The 21,494-nt window shown below is 34.9% G+C and overlaps 1 protein-coding gene across 13 annotated transcripts in view; it reads left to right on the top strand.

The window, feature by feature from the left end:
* The window catches only part of SYNE1 (spectrin repeat containing nuclear envelope protein 1), a 306,198-nt gene that overhangs the window by 53,503 nt on the left and 231,201 nt on the right, over nt 1-21,494 (top strand). For 12 of the 13 annotated variants that reach the window (XM_082757645.1, XM_082757640.1, XM_082757651.1 and 9 more), the window contains exons 4-9: nt 6,174-6,269; nt 8,111-8,194; nt 11,144-11,236; nt 12,372-12,550; nt 14,137-14,333; nt 14,501-14,610. In XM_082757645.1, coding sequence (XP_082613771.1) covers nt 6,174-6,269; nt 8,111-8,194; nt 11,144-11,236; nt 12,372-12,550; nt 14,137-14,333; nt 14,501-14,610 — 759 coding nt within the window. Of the gene's footprint in view, nt 1-6,173; nt 6,270-8,110; nt 8,195-11,143; nt 11,237-12,371; nt 12,551-14,136; nt 14,334-14,500; nt 14,611-16,808; nt 16,926-21,494 lie in introns of those variants that run through there. The other variant, XM_082757643.1, reaches the window with a different exon arrangement.

Raw genomic sequence — 21,494 nt, 5'->3', positions numbered from 1 at the left:
CTATATGTGGGGGACTATAAGGGATACATCTAGAATACATGTGACACATATATGACACATATAGACTATATGTGTCCCTTAGCAAGTTCTAGCTGTTTGAACTTGTTCCATAATTCTGACTCAGAAAACAGAAATTATCTCTGCTCCCCAGTTCCAGAAGTTAAGGACAAAGCTGCCAGATAAACACGGTCTCTCTGTCCTCTGGTTGTCATTTTTAATACTTTTGCATCTCTGCAAGTGTAATGACAATGGAGATACACATATGTCACAGGACTACAACACTCATGTTTTCTAGCTGCATGTTACTATTTCATACAATTCATTTAAGCTTCCCAAATTAGACCTCCCTCCTCCTCTCAGTCTCGACCTTCAAATCCATAGAAATAATTTGTTTGCTTCTCAGCATATTTTGAGGAATCTTTCCAAAGGAAAAGTTTTAAATAGAGGGCAATATTACACCAAACATGTAATACAAACAAACAACAACAACAAAATGCTCAATCGCATCCATTCTGAACAGCAATTACTCTAATTTCCTTTCAATGCTTATCCTGATATTTTTTGTTTGGATAGCAGATTAGTAAAGAAGAAAAAGCAAAACACGCTTCTTTGAAAAACAGCAGAGGTATATGGCTTTTATTACCTTTGTCATTTTCAGTGAAATTTTTGGAAAACAGCAGTTTTAAAACTTTTGAACACAGAGAGTAAATTGTTTTAACCCAATCAAATAACATCTTGTATAGGCATAACTTCAGTATTTGTGCTCATGAAAGTATTGTTGTAAACTCACTGAAAAGAGCAAACAACAAATATATATTGAAAAAAAAAAAAGTATTTGTTTTCTATTTCTATTAAAAAGGTGCACATATCAAGAAACAAAAGAAAGTAATGAATATCAAATCAAAATAAAACAAAGAATGGATAAATATGTCTACATTATGCAAATACAATGCTCTCATAATACTGAATTAAATCTGGATATTAAACCTTACATTAAGGCTTTAGAAACTGCGAAAGCTCTATAGCATTGTTTTATAGAACAAAGAAAGGAAGAAAAAGAAATGGATATAGGAAGTTTTATAACTCTCCCACGCAAGTCTGTCAGCTGTGCTAATTTGTGCTTCGAATGTAACTTGGTCTTCATACAAGAGCCACATCATTTTTATGAGTAAACTAAGTAGTTCTCTGTCTTTTTCAAATGGGAAAACGAAGGCTTCTAATTGTCTTAGTGACTGACACAAGAAAAACTTTAAGCTAAGTCCATCTTGTCTTCATGATGAGGAAAATCTGACTGGAAGTTTTTTGCTTCAACAGTCACTGCATGTAATCACTAGTATTGCATGTAACTCTAATATTAAACCAATAAGGAATGCTAAATTAATTTGTGTGAAAAAATTAGTCATGTAAAACCTAGGGCCTGATCCCACAGACTTTCGTCATAAAAATAGTCATTAATGGCAAGAAACATGAAAAACAGTGTGCTTAAGTATTTATGAATTAAACTGGGGCAGAGGGGTGGGGTGGGCCAGCTACTACAGAGTGACTGAAATTTCACATTCTCCTTCCTGTACTCACGTGTATTTCCCTGTCTAGACAAATTCAGTAGTTAAACAGATTTTTTCCTGAAATGAAATGAATGAAATGGTGTTGGAACAAGACAGTGACGCTTAGCAAGGGAGACTCTTTATCAGGGAGTGTACTGAAAGGGCAAAGGATTATTGGTTTTAAACCAAAAAAGGGTAGATTTAGATTAGACAAAAGGAAGAAATTCTTCACAATGCGAGTGGTGAGACACTAGAACAGGTTGCCCAAAGAAGCTGTGGATGCCCTATCCCTGGAGGTGTTCAAGGCCATGTTGGATGGGGTTTTGAGGAACCTGATCTAGTGGGAGGTGTCCCCGCTCATGGAAGGGGGCTTGGAAGTAGATGATCTTTGAGGTCGCTTCCTACCCGAACCATTCCATCATTCCTTTGATATATCATTATATGATATATATAACATACGTTATATATATATTATATATATATATATAATATATATCATATATATATATATGATATATATAACGTATGTTATATATATATTATATCATATATATCGTTATCTGAATATTTGTTGGTTCCATATTTGAGGTTTGGATTTTTCAAAACTTAGTTTACTGTGTCAGAGGAGGAATGTCTAGACATTGTAGGATTATCATATATCTCTTTTTGTGAGGCTTGTCAGTCAAATGCTTTTTGTATGTACTGATGTTCTTTAAATCATTCATAATATTTCCTGAACACTGCAGCAAAGGAGATCAGCTTGGAAGAGCAAATAGTCTAAGCAAACCTTTTCCTCATGGATTGCCATTAGTGATCAATTCTAAATACAGATATTTAAATAAAAAATTAGTGCTGGGAAAGATGGTTCATTAACCTTTAAAATTAATTCCATGTTAATTCTTATTCCTTCTACAGACCACATGAAATTTGTACTGAGTATGCTTCTCTCCTTGTGATGTGACTGTTCTTAAATGTCAATATCACTATAAACTAACTCCTGTGATTGCATATATTGCAATAAATGTGTTGAAAGAGTACATGTGATAAAGTTTATAGAATATCATCAGTATTGTTTTGCTGTTTTGCTTTCCTGGAGAAGCTTATGGAAAGCCAATATCAAGTACTAAGGCATATGAAATATTAGTGGAGACATGATAAGTTGTAGATTTAATGTATGCTTGCTCATCAAAGTATATTCTGAATAAATAAATAAATAAATAAAACAGATTTTATCTGAATAGAGTTCTAAAACAAAGAAACAAAGCTTTCTTCTCTGGAGGATAAGTAAGCAATATACATCTTTAATTTCTCATTTTATTTCATTTGCCATTATACATACATCCAAGGACTAAGTCTTTATTCATTTCAACAGAAGTGTTAATTTCAGTAGAGGGTCTGTCTCTGTAAAATATTATGTAGCTTAAGCAACACTGTTCAATGGTTGATGTAAACAGATAAATGTTTATGAAATCAATATCAGCTACTGTATATCTTACTTGTTTGTATTGGCATGGGGAATCAGATCGGCTTACGTGGAATACTTATGTTAAACAGGAATCTATTCTTCTATCTATGTCATTAAAAAGATGACTCATTCCATACTTTTGAGAGAAACTGGAGTCATAATAATAGGGTGGCTCACGCACAAATTATTTAAAAAAAAAAAAAAAGTTTATGAAATACATTAGGGGTCTTATCTTCTTGTAACGAGGTGTTCTTCAGGATAGTGAAATATATTTTAAATTGTATTTTGCAAAAGCTTGTTTGTCAATATATATAAGTAATTTTCCATATAAAAGGAATCTCATATAGAAGACCAGGTGACATGGCTGTTGTACCTGCCTTTCATTCATTGTTTTATTAGTATTATATTACATGGTGTGTGTTCCTAACACTGGCAGTGATGGCAACTATAAAAACCTCATAGCCACAAAAAGTAGATTTCAGTCTACTGATTTTTGGCTAATTTTTATGATTTTCATGCTTCAGAGAAGTCAGCATTACAGACTGATGTAAATCATTTGACTGTTTCTTTTTTTCTTCTAATTTTTAATGCTTTCTCATACTTCCCTTTGTTTTCCCCAGACTAATATTTGATTCACATCAAAAGTAGAATACTTTAGGTGCTAGTTTGCTTCAGTGATGCCTCCAGTGGTACTTTCACTGCTTTACCTTAGAACTACGTGTATGCCTAAGTTACAAATTCAGTTTTTCTAACTACTGTCAGTGAGGAGTGACCAGTGAAGGGTGGTTCAGAGCAAGAGTTTGACACAGATGATCAGAGGATGTGTTTACAGTGTGAAGCTATGCACTATGGGAACCTCCCTTGTTTTGCATATGAATGCCATATGACTTCTGACTTCATGTTTTGATAAGGCAAATTCTGGAGCATACCCTGAATTTTGAGAGTAAGGATACCAAAACATTCAGTATGGAAGGGAGCTGTGGTGCTCTCAGCAGATCATCTGACACATGTTATGGGCACCAGGTGTATGGGGCACCGCATATCTCACCCTTCAATCTAAATGTATCCTAAATCATCCTCTGTAAGAAGTTCCCCCTCTTTCTTACTGTAGACTGAGCTTCAAGTGACAAACCTCACTACTGGGGCATTTATTTATGTGGTGAATCTTTTCAAGCATTTAGCACTTGTTGGATTAGAATGGCAGCTGCTTGTCTTTATTGCTGAATTATTTTAGTACATACATGTAGTTCTTCACTGTTACATCATGCAGTAACACTGATAAAGCCATAGCTGCTTCAAACTCCAAACAGGAAATGGTAACACAGAAGGTGAGGAAAATTAATTGTATTTATGTCAACTGCCTGTAATGCAAGACTGTGACGAATTAATCTCCAGTAACTTGGTTGCCCCATTGATTTATTTGTCACTATATTAAGGAAGAACATTATCCATTATATTGTGCATTGCTAAGGAAGCAAAAAGAATAATGATTACATTTACTTTTGTAATGAGATATAATACTGCTGTGTTTGTTATACATGAGAGAATGAACTCTTTTATTATTGGGCTATCAGAGCATGTAAAATCTCAGATGAGGTTTACTTTCAGCAAAGGGGTTCTTTTTTCCATTTTATGCCAAAATTATGTCTCAGTGAAATATTAGTTAATTCAAACTATGTGATGAATGTGGGGAGTTCTGATTTTGTGAAGTACAGATTTTTGCTTTCTCCTGATTTGCTATTGCATTTTTTATGTTTTCAAGAGCAGTGTTTTCTTTCTTAGGTTCATCTTTTTAAATGTATGTTTCTATAGAACAGAAATCAGATCAAGTTTTTGTACAATATATTATTTTATTTTTTTTGGAAGTACCCCATACGTATATTATTTAATACAAGCTAATTTCAATAATTTTGTAGTTTAATCATCTTTTCAGTCAGTTATCAGATATGACTATTTTCATTATGTGAATTTGCAGATATATGAATTCTGATAACCTCATGGAAGCTAGAAGGTATTTCTTTCATTTAGTTCAGCAGGGCAAAGTTTCACTTTAAATTTATTATTTCTAAGAGATATTTTGTGATCATTAAAGGGGCCATTCAAAGGGAACTGGACAGACTGGAGAAGCAGGCCCATGCAAACCACATTGGGTTAAAGTCCAAGTGCAAATTGCTGCATTTGGGTTGGGGCAATCCCAGACAGGATTAGAGACTGGGAAAAGAATGAATTGAGAAAAATTCGGAGGAGAAAGAATTGGGGGTTCTGGCGGACAAAATGCTTGTCGTGATTCAGCAGCGTGCACTTGCAGCCCAGAAAGCCAACTGCATCCTGGGCTACATCCACAGAGGAGTGTCCAGCTGGTCTAGGGATGTGATTGTACCCCTCTGCTCTGCCCTTGTTAGGCCCCATTTGGAGTGCTGCATTCAGGTTTGGGGCCCCCAGCACAAGAAGAATATTGATCTGTTGGAACAGGTCCAGAGGAGGGTCACAAAGTTGCTCAGACGGCTGGAGTACCTCTCCTTTGAAGAAAGGCTGAGAGAGCTGGGGACATTCAGCCTGAAAAAAGAGAAGGCTTTAGGGAGATCCCATTTCTAAGGGGTCTTAGAAAAAAAGATGGAGAATGACTCTTTACTCAGGTAGATAATGATAAAACAAGGGGGAATTATCTTTAAGTAAAAGATGATAGATTTAGTTTAGACATTAGGAGGAAATTCTTCACTGTAGGGGTAGTGAGGCACTGGAACAGATTGCCCAGAGATGTTGTGGACACTCCATCCCTGGAAGTGTTCAAGGCCACACTGGATGGGACCTTGTCCAGCCTGATCTAGTGGGTGACATCCCTACTTTTGGAGTTACATGATCTTTGAGGTCCCTTCCAACTCAAGCTGTTCTATAATTCTATAATTAAAGACCAGATGCTAGTTAGAGTCCACAAACTGACCTGTACTGAAGAAAGTAGAATACAATGTTATTGCCTTGTTAAAGACTCTTGAAACACCATCTGTTTATATATTTTTCAGTATTTTCATTTTTCTATTTGCAAATGTAAAGGCAAATGTTGAGCAATTTTTCTTAAGTAGAAAATGACAGTGTTAACAACACTGAATGGAGGTAGGATGTAATGTTCCTGAGCCTTTATAATATCTGGTCTTCTCACTTTTCAGCGCAATCCTCCCATGCTGGTCAATGATCTGTTTGAAGATATCAAAGATGGGGTAATGCTGATTGCCCTTTTGGAGGTTCTTTCAGGACAGAAACTGGTAAGAAGTTCCTCCCTTCTGAATGTAGAAGATAGTTACACTACTTCTCTAGAATATTATCTATTTTTTTTTCTATAGTTGAATACTTCAAAAAAAAATAATTAAAAAGAAAAAAAAAAAAAAAAAGATTGCTACATAGCAAAATAAGTTTATTCACTGAGTTACCTGTCTGGTTACAAAGCAAAACCAAGATGATTACAGAGTGACATTCTCGATTTTATGCATTGTCTTTTAGTTTTGTCTTACTACTTCATAAAAATAGCTCTTTTATATTAGTCTTTACAATTCACCTTGGTGTTACTGTTATGACACACGAAAGGTCTAAAACTCAGGCCGATTCTATGTCTTGAAAAAATTATGACAGTCCTTTCTTGACTAATTCAGGGCTTTCAATCTGAGAAAATGTGAGCGTCTCATGTATCATGGGGTCTAATATTCATTTACCCTGACAGAGGCTCAGCTACTGTAAAGAACCTTAACTGATGCCAAAAGGCTTTCTCACAACCAAGTTATATAAGGAGGCTACAAGATTTACATAGCAAATAGGCTGTCTTTTGGGAACCAGGTTAGTGTTGTGTGTGTGATGGGAAGAGAAATGAAACATTTTCAGGCCAAGACTTCTCACATTTTCCAAACCAGCTCACTGGTATCACATCTGATAATAGGGTAACAGTCTTCCATCTGCCTTTATCTAGGTTCAGAGGTTACCTATTGCCCCACAGTCAGGCGATTTCCAAGTGACATTCTTTTGCTCTATTTTCATATGTCACTTCTGTTTCGATTGCAGGTGATGCACAAAATTAGTAGTAACTCAGATTGCAAGTGATTGTAATGTAAGATAGAAAGAAAGCCACTCCTTCAGGTGTATTTTTGCTCTGTTGAATTGTACCGATTTGTTTGTGTTCATGTGAAGTCTCCCTCTTGTGGCAAAACAGAGGTAGTGAAACAGAAAAAGAATTTTAATGAAGTTACCAGTTATATTCACATTCACTGGATCGTATCCTGCCTATATTTACTAGTAAAAACAATAGAAATTACAAAACCAGAATAATGTCTGGTTAATTTAAAAGCCATGTATAGTGGAATATTATATTCTGTAGTAACTTCAAAATAAATTTCAGAACATACAGCAAAAACATTTTAAAGTAATTTCTAACCTCATGAATAAAAATTTAAATGGCCATAGTTATATATTTTCATTGCAACATAAGATTTGGGGGGGAGGAGGGTGGCAAAATTCCTGTTTACAAAGGTAGAGACTATGATGTGTTCTTGGATTAATTCAAGAAATTGTATTTTATTTTTTAGCCTACCTTTCTTAAATTCAGCAAAATTATTTTTCAGTAAGGATTAGTGATTTTTTTTTTTTTAAGTCATCGGTGTATTAAGGAGAATTGATAAAAAATAAATAAACCTCTGCATAAAATGTCTTTACTGCAGACTGAATTTTAAAACTAACAACAGCCTTGACTTCTCAGGCAAAATAATTTACTGAATGTTACCTTCTCTCAAATATATGTTAATAAACACAATTATTTTATTTTACATAACAAAAGTAATTTGCTGTTTTGATGAGGTCTATAGACTGAAGTCCACAGTTTTAATCCTGGAGTTATTAAGACATCTACAATTATTTGATCATGTAATTTTGGTATTTATGTCCCTTATATCTGTCTATCCTCTCTGTTGGTTTTATTTAAAAATGCAATTTGACTGTTTCAAGCAATGTTGTTCAGGTAAATCAGGCTATAGCCTGTACATATGTGTTCATAATGATCTTGAACTTAATTTTTTTCAGCAAAGTGGCATACATCTAATGAGTTTACACTGTTCTTTTTAAGCCGTGTGAGCAGGGACGTCAGCTGAAGAGAATTCACTGGGTTGCAAACATTGGCACAGCTCTTAAGTTTCTAGAAGGAAGACGGGTAGGTTTGGCAGCACAAAAGTTGCTGTAAAGTAAAAATGTCAAAATCCAACATTGGTATGTAGCAATCTATAGGGTAAAGTTGTGTTTTTTTTCTATTGTTGTTTGGTTGTTCTTTGTTTGTTTGTTGAATTAGAATCACCTTGGATGATCTCCTTCATTTTCTGTGGTCTTTGTCTCTTTCCTACTTTTCTGTTGCTGTTCTCAGCAGTTGAGAATGATCTTCAGTTCAGTAGACACTTAATTAAAAGAACAGATTTATGGACTTGACTACATCGTACATGTAAAACTCTACTCCCTGAAAGTATACACATGAGAACAGTGTGACTTTTTGTTCGCTTGGCAAGACCAGGTTAATCCACAGATTTATTCTCATAGTCACTTGATTGATTGATTCTGCAGCCACTTCAGAAATGTAGCAAACATTTTTAGAAATTTAACATATTTAGATAACACAGAGTGTTGTGATTGTTCAACTTGGAGAAGAGAAGGCTCTGGGGAGACCTTATAGCAGCCATCCAGTATTTAAAGGGAGCCTACAGGAAAGCTGGGGAAAGACTCTTTGTCAGGGAGTGTAGTGACAGGTTAAGGAGTAACAGTTTTAAACTAAGAGTGGGTAGATTTAAATTAGATATTTGGAAGACATTCTTCACAATGAGGGTGGTGAGGCACTGGCACAGGTTGCCCAGAGAAGTTGTAGATGCCCCATCCCTGGAAGTGCTGGATGGGGCTTTGAGCAACATGGTCTGGTGGAAGGCATCCCTGCCCTTGGCAGGGGGGTGGAATTGGATGATCTTTGAGGTTGCTTCCAATTCAAACCATTCTATGAAAACCTAAATGCTTAATGTATTCTAGGTATGAATATCAAATACAAACAATCTACTTTTTTTTTTTTTCTCACTTTCCTCTCTGTATGACACTGACATATCTTTTTTTTTTTTTTATCAGAATTACATTTACTTTCTTCTTTTAATGTCTGTATTTCAATTTATTTTTATTTTGTTGTTGTTGTTGTTGTTGTTGTTTTTTCCAATGCAACAATACAACAATGTAACACCCAATGATTTTTATTTCTTCATAGTACAATACATCAAGAGCTTTTGGACCTTGGCATTCTTTCAGTTTCTTTAACCCCATGGCGCTGTGACTTAATTATTTTTTTGTTATGTAGTAAACTATCTTTGCAGATTCCAGTAGAATTAAGTTTATCGTAAGATAACTTTTTTCTAGTGAAAAATATATATGACTATAGCAAAGACAAATATGTTCACAACGCACAATTCTGCTTTGACTCATGGCTCTGCTAGTTAATGTAATAGAGCTTGTTAATGCAAAGCATATCTGAATGCAGCCTCAGTATGGAGGCTTGAGTATAGTGAGAGCTTCCTGAATCATAGACAAGACTGGGGAGAATAATAACAATAATAATTGGGGAAAAAAAAAAAAAAAAAAAAAAAAAAAGAGGAAATGTAGCAGGTGACCCAAAATTTGTATGATGTAGCAGTGCAGCAAGATAATTAACTCTGCTAAGTATCAAGATATATCACCAGGAATGGGACAGCATGGTTTTGCTTGCTGATCTGAGCATTTTTGTCTGGGCTTTCAGTTATTTCCGTATGCACTGTGTATTAGTATGCCAGATTTCCTTCTAGAGAGAAATGAAAATAAGCAGTTTTTAAGGTATATTAGTGTGTCTGCACACTGAATCCAGACTAAAGAATGCATCTATCCAGTCTGTCATCCTTTTCCTCCCAGAGGAGATGGGGATGCTGTGGGCTCAAGAAATGACTCTTCAGCATCTAAGTGCAGTCCTAGTTTTTACTCACAGGTGAATGAAGGGAGATGTATAAACGGCCGTCCGTGATGCCTTAGGGAGTGCTGGGGGTCTCCTACTACCATAAGTATTGTTTATTACACATATAATCAACTTCCTATTTTTGCAGTCCAGACTCCTGTTACACTGCAAAATGCAGTAGGCATTTGACAGATGTTCTCTGATCATCAGAGAACATCAGATGTTCTCTGAAGTTTTTCTACAACCTTGTTCCTTGAACAAGTATGCAGTGCATGAACAGTTTAGCTGCCCATATTTATATCAGGATTAATGGCAGACTATCTTAGTTTTGCTGAGGGAATGAAGGTTAGCATATTTCATTATTTTCTGACACTATTTAATATATTCAATTTCCTTGAGCATTACCTATATATTAATTTCTTTATACATACTCTGTCCCTTCCATGACTGGCTTTTCTCTAATGAGGTTATTTTAGGGTGATACCTTATTCAGACTATAGATGAAAATTTGGGAGTTAAGACTCATGGAACCTATTCCTGTTTCTTAACTTTAATTCTTAACATTAACTCTTAAATTCTCTTTATTTAGTCCATTCCACACCTATTAGTAATATATCTTGCATAATTTAAAATCTATTATGCATAGTATTTAATTTGCTTTCCTTATTAATTGTGCTATAAAATGTAGCCAAAAAATGCTATTTTTACATTATAAAATTAAATGAATGCATTTACCTAATAATTAATCACTTAAAACTTATTTTTGTATCATCTTTTTCCATTTATTTTTCATGCAAGTCTGTATACAGAGGATCTCCGGTTTGTATAATGGTTTTATAATTATAATTACGTAAGAATTCTTATTTTTTTTTCCTTTTTTGTTGTTGTTGTTTTTTCTTCTTCTTCTTGTTTTTTAAATGTAATAAAATGTTATTTCTACAAGTAATAACATGCAGCAGCCCCTAAAAAATTTGTCTTTATCAATAGTTATTCTTGTTTAAAAAGTGAAATTGTATCATTCAGTTATATTTTTTATTAACAAACTTGTTATTTGGTTACGAAACTGTGTTAAAAGCGAAAAAACTATTTGAAATCTATTTTGTAATTGTTATCATTCCTTGTGTGTAGTAATAACACATTTTCTTTCCTAAATAGATTAAACTTGTCAATATAAACTCAACTGATATTGCTGATGGTAGACCTTCTATTGTGCTTGGCTTGGTGTGGACCATAATTTTATATTTTCAGGTACAACATTTTTTATACTTTAGTGTAGCTTGCTCAAGTAAGGGTCCAGGTCATCATTTCATATGAACTGCTGTGTTTCCAGTACCTCACTATATCTAAGTTTATAATTAGCTATTAGATACTGAATAAAGTAACAGTTTACTATAGGGGTGTTTCACACTGGTTAAAATAAGATACTTGTATTTGGAATGGACCTCAAATGGCTTTCCTTTATCACTAGAACATATTCTTCCACTCTCTCTGAAGAGTGAAAAAGAACAACAAAAGAAAAGTATAGAATCATGGATTCTTCATACAAGCACCTTTACCAGCCCTGGACGTGATTGTGCTGTATGACTAATTCCATTGTACATGATGTCAGACAGTAATTATGCATACAGAACATATGTAAACTTGCTGATTTCACTGGGAGATGCAAATACTTGTAAGGACAGTATTTAGCTTTAAATGATGTAGATGGAGACCAATCTTGCAGTGTCCTCAATAACTATTTCATGTTAAGGCCAAATTGTTGTCATCTTAATGTTCTTAAAAGAGAAAACTTACTGATTTTCATTTGATGAAAAGCATGATACAAATAACTGTCATACATCCTCACCAAGCAATACCAATGTACTTCGTTTCAGTACATTCTACTGAATGTACTGAATGTATTTCGTCACAAGGTATTTCTAAGCAGAGATTCAATTATATTTACACCAAAACAGTACAAAGGTAAATGAAGAACTATCCAGATGATCATCAAGGTCATTTCCTTTCTTTAATTGAACGAGTGGACTCTGAAATTAGTAGATTGTTTTAAAATTTCAATTCAAGCTAAATATAAACTATTGTCTCCTACTTGAATGATAATTTGTCATATTAGATAACTTGACACAGTTAAATATTGCTGTAGCTCTTTGTCAGGAAAGTCAATGATTGTTAGATTTTCTATACTTCAGAAATTAAGATCATCATCTGGTCATGTACATTAGAATTTTTGAAGCTACTTTAAAGTATAGTTAAACAATCTACAGCATGTTAATCACAGCTTCTGCTCAGCTTTGTTTTGTTAGTCCTATTACAATATTATCTAAGAGACTGATAAGAATTAAACTGATTATCTACAAACAGTCCATTAACATTTTTTTCACAGATTGAAGAGCTGACCAGCAACCTCCCACAGCTGCAATCATTGTCTAGCAGTACTTCTTCTGTGGAAAGTGTTGTCAGTTCAGAAACTGCAAGTCCCCCAAGCAAACGGAAGGTGGTAACCAAGGTCCAAGGAAGTGCCAGGAAGGCTTTACTGAAATGGATACAGTACACAGCAGCAAAGTAAGTAACCTACAAAATAATTAATTTAGTATCTTAAGTGTAAACTTTTTCTTCAGAATTTAAACTCTCTCTGTCAGGGACTGTCCTTTTGCTATCTTTTTATATAGCACCAGTCTGTGATCATATTATTTTAGATAATTGAGGCTGCTAAATGTTCCACCATTACAAAAAGCAAGTAATTAATAATAATTTGCATTAATTTTACAAGCAATCACATTTTATAGTCTCTGATTAATGAATGGGATTATCTCAACAGAATGAGGAACTGAAAGGGGAATTAAATATCTGAATGATGATGTATTAGTCTTACTGCCAAAACACTTGATGTTACAATGCAAGCCCCACACTGACAGCATTCCTTAGTGACAGAGCCTGTGAATTCTGCACTAAATTCAGGCACTTGCTGTTAAAAGAAGTGGTGGAAAATCAGAACATCCTTCCACAGTTTTAAGGCAAAGGATATATTACTGCAAACATTGTCTGGAATTTTCATTCTTCTTAAACAAAGTTTATGCCAAGAAAGCCTAAATTTATTTCAGTTAGTTTTACTATTTGGTACAATTATCCCAAGTTTTCTGTGCTTGTTAAAAGGCATGAAAAAAAGCATACATTAAATCAAAGAACCAATATTAATTTAGTTGCTTTCACTCTAAGAAAATAAAGATAAAAAGCATAAAAGAATAAAATGTTTGTTTGGTTTTTATTATTATTATTTTACTTAAGTAATCACTACTGTTTGAAGATATCAATCATGCAATAACGTAGATGGAAACAGTGAATTAAGGAACAATTCTCAGAGCAAAGAAATATAAAGACAAAGACTTTCCCCAGTTCTTTGATAAATAGGTAGAATACAGTAACTAAAAATGCCAAATCAGATTGTACTGAACTATTCCTATTGAATTGTTAGGAAGAGACAGGCTACTGAAAAGTGTCAGCTGCAACTTCCAGACATGTAAATAAGCAATACATAAACAAAGAGAGAGTTTCATAAATCAGTGAGGAAGAGTAGGTGAAATGTGTTGTAAGAAATCTAAAAGAAGGATAATGCACTTTGCCAAGCCCTTATTTACATTACAAGAGCTTTCCAAGTGCTCATCAAACGTTGTAGGAGTTTTTCAATGATTACGGTAATCTGTGAATGAAGCCTTCATCCAGAGTTACTGTTCTGTGACCTTCCCAATGACAAGACTACCTTCCTGTCCAGGTGTGTCTTCAAAGGAAGTTTGTGTGCTCAAACTAACTTAAAAACCAAACAAACAAAAAAGTCACTTTGCACCTCCTCATCATATACAAGAACCTCAGTGCACTTTAATTGTTCAAAATACCATTGGATTATGGCCGCTACTGAGCTTGCTGGTGAAAAATGTAGTATGTATATAACAATATCCTCTAGGATCTTCATATGCAGAAATGAATTTATGCAGTGTACAGATGGAGCTGTAGTCAACCTGACTAGCACTGTAGGAACAGCAGGTAGTTTAAGTCTAATTATGAGTAGCCACTGGTTGGAGCATCCTGTCTCCTCCCACATATCCTCTAGTCTTGATATTGAGATCCACTATTTTTTTCTTCATATTTCTTAGGCAAGTTGGAATTGAAATCAAAGACTTTGGACAAAGTTGGAGGAGTGGTGTTGCATTTCATTCCATTATTCATGCTATCCGTCCAGATTTAGTGGACATGGACAAAGTAAAGGGAAGATCAAATAGGGAAAATCTGGAAGAAGCCTTCATGCTTGCAGAAACAGAACTAGGAATTCCAAGGCTCCTTGATCCAGAAGGTACTTAATTCATTGCTTAAAAAAAAGTTTGGACTATTAGTATGAGTTAAATCAAATATGCTGATTAGATGGTGTTTAGAAGAAGTAGAATGGTGTTTAGATATTTAAGTATCATGTTGTGCCATTCAGATATAATTTAATTTACTATGTTCTGTACTCACATCTAGATGTTAATGTTGACAAGCCAGATGAAAAGTCTATCATGACATACGTAGCCCAGTTTTTGAAGTACTACCCTGATCTTCATCATACGGTGACTGATGTGCAGGAGAATGATGTAAGCTTCTCTTTCATACCTATGCAAATCAGTTTATTTTGTGTGTGTGTGTTATAAATACATTTTTTAGTTCTAAAAGTTTATTATATTTTCTTTTGATTAGCAGTTCAAATGAAAGCAAGAGGAGTAAGAAAAGTAAGAAAGATTAACTGAGAATAAAAGAACCTGTGTTGTAAATATTTACTAGTAGATGAAGAAAAGAGTGTGACAGTTCTGTGGAGATTTTCCTTTCAACAGTAGGAGACAAAAAAGAACAGAAACAGTTTTGATAAATGTTAACAAATGAATGGGTCCCAAAATCCTCTGAGAGCTTTTCAAGCATAACACCAATAAGATTGCAACAGTTCGTTACATGAGACAGTGCATCACTTCTTTTTGGTTTCTTCTGGGCAGGAAGAAACCAAATGAGATTTAATAAGAGCAAGTGTGGAGTCCTGCACCTGGGAAGGAACAACCCGAAGTATCAGTACAGGCTGGGGGACGACCTGTCCTCTCCTCTGGAGAGGAGCTCTGAGGAGAAGGACCTGGGGGTCCTGGTGGACGACAGGTTGACCATGAGCCAGCACTGTGCCCTTGTGGCCAAGAGGGCTAATGGGATCCTGGTGTGCATTAAAAGGAGCGTGGCCAGCAGGGCAAGGGAGGTGATCCTCACCCTCTACTCCGCCCTGGTCAGGCCTCACCCGGAGTACTGTGTCCAGTTCTGGGCTCCCCAGTACAAAAAAGACAGGGATCTCCTGGAAAGAGTCCAGTGGAGGGCCACAAAGATGATACAGGGCTTGGAGCATCTTCCCTATGAAGAAAGGCTGAGAGACCTGGGTCTGTTCAGCCTGGAGAAGACAAGACTGAGAGGGGATCTCCTCAGTGTATATAATTATCTGAGAGGTGGGGGACAGAAGGATGTAGCCAACCTCTTCTCAGTGGTTTGTGGGGATAGGACAAGGGGCAATGGCTGCAAGTTAGAGCACAGGAAGTTCCGCACTGACATGCGAAAGAACTTCTTCACGGTGAGGGTGACGGAGCATTGGAACAGGCTGCCTAGGGAGGTTGTGGAGTCTCCTTCTCTGGAGATATTCAAGGCCTGTCTGGACGCCTACCTGAGCAGCCTGCACAGAGGAACCTGCTTTGGCAGGGAGGTTGGACCCGATGATCTTTCAAGGTCCCTTCCAACCCCTACAGTTCTGTGATTCTGTGATTCTTTTTCTATCACACTGGATTTCTGGATAGAAACAAGAAATTGCTTAGTCTTTGGACTTTCAGACTTGGGAGGCAGTTATAATTTTTACACAGACTTCTTTATATTGCACTATGAAGTTAGACTAGACTATTCGCTTTAAGGAATCACTTTGTCTTTTTTTTTTTTTTTTTTTTTTTTTGTCTTGTTTGTGCTGTGAGTGCTATAGTGCATTAGTTTTGCACTAGAATATTTGTACTCAGTGATGCCAAGTGATTATGACTCACTTCCTAATCCTGATCATTTACTTCCTTCATGGCAAATGGAGGACACTGCTGAGACAATCTGCTCAGCCACAGCAAGAGAGAAAGAGACAGCACTTTTTGTCTGTGTTTCTTTGGATACCTTACAGACAGCAACAAAAGATCTTTGAAAGGAGTCAGTCTTCTTCCTTATGGCTATATGCAGCTTTATTAGGTGTGGCTAAGTCAGCTGTATCTTTGCTGTCTGATTCCAGTGACTGAGCACTGGCATTTCTCATTTTCCTTGCTGCAACATTGTGCTGAGGATGCAAATGTGCTTAAGACACAGCATTCCACTGAGTAGTGGATCTGCTGAGGGAGACTGAGTGAGCACCGAAGTCTCCCTCTGTGACCTGTGGCAGACTGAGGTAGTCCTGCTGTTTCCATACCATGGAAATGCAGCTCCTGCCACCGACAGACTCAGCCAAGTCTGCCACCTGTGCTGTGGCTGAGTTATGAACAAAAACCTCACCACCTTCTCCTGAGGTTTACACAGAGGTGGTGCAGGAGGATGCAGGACACCAGTCAAAAATAGCAATGGGACGCTACTTTTTTCCTGACACAAATTCTGCTAGACCATCTCTGGCAAAGTTCTCATCCCTGTCAATTACCTATGCCCACTCCATACCTCACTATCCAGTCCTGTCCACCATAACTTTTAATTTCCTCACTTCTCAGAACAAAATGATGACCACATGACATGTGATAACTTCATGGGAAGGAGATCTGTATGAAGCCCGTCCAGTAAGCAATGTGCATGAAGTCCAAAATCCCAAGTAGTTATTGGCCCTGAAACAGTAAGATGCATTGAAAAACAGCACTGGATAAATACAAGCTCTCAGGTGTCTAAACTTTTGGGAAATTTTAGTCTTCCATTACTATAAACCTTTTACATTTCTGTCATAGGGAAGAAGTTTATTTTTTTTCTCAGAGCTGCTTTGGTTATGACTTTTTTTGGTTATGACTTTTCAGAGAGGAAATTATCTGTCAACAGATAATCAAATTTCTTATAGTGAGAACTTGCCTTTTAAGATATTCGGTGACTTTTGGCAAACTATCATACAAAAATTCCAACAAATGTTGAGACCATAGTTTACATACTTCTGGTTACAAGGTAGTAAAAAAAGAAGCCAGGAATTAATGCAGTCGATCCTGTGAACTGCAAAATACCTAGATGAAAGAAGATTCCAGATAATCCTTCACAAAATGAGAAATTAATTTATATTACATTATACTAGAGAGAGATTCTAGTGCTGAAAGTCCAGCAACACAAGGTTAACAGCATACAGACATAAATATTACATTCCATATTTATACAATATTTAGAGGCAATATTTGAAAAAATCCCAATCCAATGTTTCATAATCAAATATCTTGTGGAGTTGTTTTTTTTTTCTTTCTTTCTTTCTTAATACAGCGGGCCTTTCTGTTTCTTAGTCCAAATTCTTTAATATAACACTTATTTAATATATGGGTAACTGTTTTTCTTGGCCACACAACCCACCTAAATGTGATATTTTTGTTTGTTTGTTTTTAACCCATTCTGCACATATGATCATTCTGATATGTACCTCAGATAAATTAATTGATTAAAAATATGTAAAGGAGAGAGTACTATTTTTTTCTCAGTGCACAGTGTATCAGATATGAGTTATTTGTGAGATGACATAATCCATTTAAATTGAAATTTTTTATTTATTTTTTTTCCCCAACAATGGATGTCCACTGATTATGTTCTGAGTATATACAGGATTTATATTTCTATGTCTTCAGATTTATAAAAGAGATGTATATATGGTTTTATATATGATTGTGTCTTACATGCTTGTGGTCTTTTTGTGTAAAGGAAAGCATTCATGCATGAGACACTCTGCTCTTTGTTTCCCCATAGATTATGATATTTTAGAAGATAACCATCTTGGAAATTTAGATCCCTAAAATTTTCTAGTAACAACTGAGAGAAATTCAAAAATCTAACAGATGAAGTTTTTACATTTGAAATGAGCGTTCAGAAATGAGGCTGCAGAAGTGAAGCAAATTGCAGTCACTGCAGTCAGTCAATTGTGTTTATAGTTTGACTTGATCCAATTAATTACCTTTATAAGGTAGTTTCTTTGTGGTTTTGTTTGTTTGTTTTTCTTTTTTATTTTGTTGTTTTTGTTTGGTTTTGTTTTTAATATATAAGTAATGGGTTATTTTCAAGCAAATATGATCATATTTATATCTAACTAGTAGCATATGTTGAAATTAAGTTTAATACTCATAGGAGAATTACTACCATCTTCTCAATCCATTCAAGCAAATGTTTGAGCAGCTTTGATGGGACCTTGTTTAAAATTCTTACCCTTACACAGTCCCAATGCAGTTCTAATGAAGCTAGTAAAGAGGTAAAGTTGTAAAAGCTCTATCAATTGCTTCATCTTGGTATGATTTTAAGTATAGAGAAAGCACATTCCTTCAAATTAAAAAGTGTTCTAATGAGAAATAAGTAATTCAGAAAATAATAGTCACCTCCAACACCTTAATGCCATTGTAGTTCCCGAATATAAAAGGAATTTTCCGAGCAGCAACTGCAAAAATATCTTTCTGAGTTCTTCCAGTAATTTTCTGTCTGCTTTTTAAGATGTACATTAATAGCTCACCCCTGAAGATATTGCTTGGCTCAGCATTCGCAGTGCATCTGTGCTACTGTTATCAATGGATGTGTTTCAGTGATGATGGTAACACATACATATAAACAAGAGTTTTCAAAAGGAATTGACGAAGTAATTGAATTCATAGATAAACATTTTTAGAGGGGCCTGATTTTTTTTTTCCAGTAAATTGGAAATAAAATAGCTCCACATTTCTGAAAAACAGATAATTTTTTATTTTATTTTATTTTTTTTAATTTTTTTTTAAGATTTAAATGGTCATATCTGAAAATTCTGTCCTGGTTCTGCCTAAGAATTTGAACAGTTCAACTGGTTTATAATTACACAGTAGAGAACTCAAGAAAGTACTCATTTCCTAGCCCATAATTAAATTTCTCATGAAACACAGATATATATTTTTAGCTCTCCAAACACCAAAGTATTCTGTATTTTGTAATTTTCAAATTAACACTGGCAGTTCAGTTTAAAAGAAGAAAAAAATAATAATAATAATAATAAAAATATATATATATATATATAGAAAGAGAGAGAGAGAAAGACAGAGAGAGACTGAGTTTGGGCTGAAAAGTTTCTATGTAAATTTAATTTTTCCCTTATTCTTGTCATATTGGAATTCATAAACACTTTTCTCTAATATTTTTCTTTAATATTCTTTGGTGGTTGAGTGCTCCAGTTCTGTTTTTTTATCTATGCAAATAAGTGAAAGTGCATAGAATAGTATCAGTATAGTGTAATACTCTAAAAATCTGTTTGGAAGTAGCATGCAGAAAATAAGTCTTAGTGACTTAGAAGAGTTAAAGTAAATGTGATCAGAGATCAAAAATCCTCTTACTGAGGAAGGAACAAATGGTTACAATTCTTTGATGGTTTTATTTGATGGTTTATGTTATGTTCTGTATTCTGCTTAAGATGTGCAGGTTTTAGAAAATAGTTATGTATCTGTAACAACACCCTTTTGATGTTTTTTATTCAGGGTAAGAAACATTAGCCACTAATTAAAGTCTTGTTTTAAGAATGATATCAGATGGGGATGATGGTGGCAGGTGCCTTTGTGTCTAAGTGAATGCTTTAAAATATTTTTGTATCAACCAAGGAACACAGAATCACTGCAGGTGACAAGAAGTGATCTGCTCAAGTGAAAACCTGTGAAAATTTATAAATAAATAAATAAAATGCCTATTATGCTTTTCTTGAGTTGCACAGTGTCAACACCATTAAGTTAGGCAGTTACTGAAACACCTACATCTTCTGCAAGTAAGCAAAGTAAACAAACATAATCTGACTAAATACTAAAACTAAATAAATACATGAATCTCAGAAGACCTAATGTCACCTATTAACTTTACCTTTTTCACTTAATGTCAAAGAAATCCTACTGTAATTCGAGAGGTGTGGCTATTCCTGTATTCTTCAGGTATCACAGAGGTGTTCTTGTTCTGGTGATATTATATTTCAAAAAGAGTCCGTCAGGCTCATTTTTAGCTAATATTGAATTTTTAAGCTGCCTTAACAGGAATCTTGTTAAATGCCTGCTTTGCTCACATTGCTTGCTATATGAACAGTTATCACCACACAGATGCTCTTGCAAAGACTTATCTTAAAGGAAGTGATTCTCAGCCGTAAGAGTGTAATCCATAGAGGAATAAAGTCCTGTGTTTTATAAAACCAAAGTTATAGTGTGAACTAAAAGTAGTATACACTGTGTCGTGAAACACTTTCTCTTCTTGATTTTAATAATACCTTACTTAAAGTTTTAATGACCAGGATTGTTATGGGAGTTTTGACCTATTAGGATGCAGAATTTAGTATTGTCTTTATGCATCTGACTGCTAAATATTAATAGTTCTTTTGGTGGCTGAATGAGTAAAGAATTTTCTCATATAGGAGTAGTCTTGGATTTGTTGTTCATCTCAAAGAATCTTGATATTTTTCCACACAGAAAGCAAGCTAACAGACCAGAAGAGTAGTACTATCATACTAGAAGAGTAATACTTTTATTCTCCTTCTCTATGTATAAATGATTTGAGAAGTTGGAAACATTAGGTGTTCTGGCATTTTGGGACACTGTATGGAGTAAAGAAAATGCCAGCATTATAAAGAGCTGAAGCAGGGAAGTGTCATATATGCCCTAGACTGTTTCTTAGGTACCAGCTTTAGGCAAGTGTCAGAAGATAGGAAATAGAGCTTTATTCCAGTGCAGCTGTCCTAACACAATGTTAACCTTGCTGCAACATCCAGATAAGAATTGACATAGGGAATTAACAGACATAATGCCTGTGATCTTTGCACAATCTGTTATGCAAATTCTGTCCAACCAACTAGAACTGTTTTGAATAGAGGTTCAGTACTTGAATTAGTAGCAATACATCAAAGACGATTCTGTCCTTTCCTCAATTGAAATGAAGCAATACCTCTAAGCTGTTAAAATGATTAAAGGAAGTTACATTTTACATATTTGAGACAGCTTTCAAAGAAAGGAATCATAATTGGCTCCTTTCTCAGGTTAGGATTTTATTAAAATAATTAACTTAATTACTTAAATACTGTAAGTTGCTCTTCTTTTTGAACACATAGCCCAGTGTTTATTCTCTCATATAATGTTTAAAATTCAATCACTTATTTTAGGTGCTTAGCTGATATAATGTAGTGTTGCATTTTTTCACTGTGACAGATGTGTTTCTGATAGTCACCAATTTTATGGTAACATCACTTCTTTCATTTTAAAGAGTAGCTTCAGATTAACAGCCAGAACACATG

Source organism: Aythya marila (assembly GCF_965140915.1).
Source record: "Aythya marila genome assembly, chromosome: 3".
In the NCBI taxonomy this organism is placed as follows: Eukaryota; Metazoa; Chordata; class Aves; order Anseriformes; family Anatidae; genus Aythya; species Aythya marila.
Note: the sequence above shows the minus strand (reverse complement) of the source record. Positions and strands in the feature narration are given on the sequence as shown.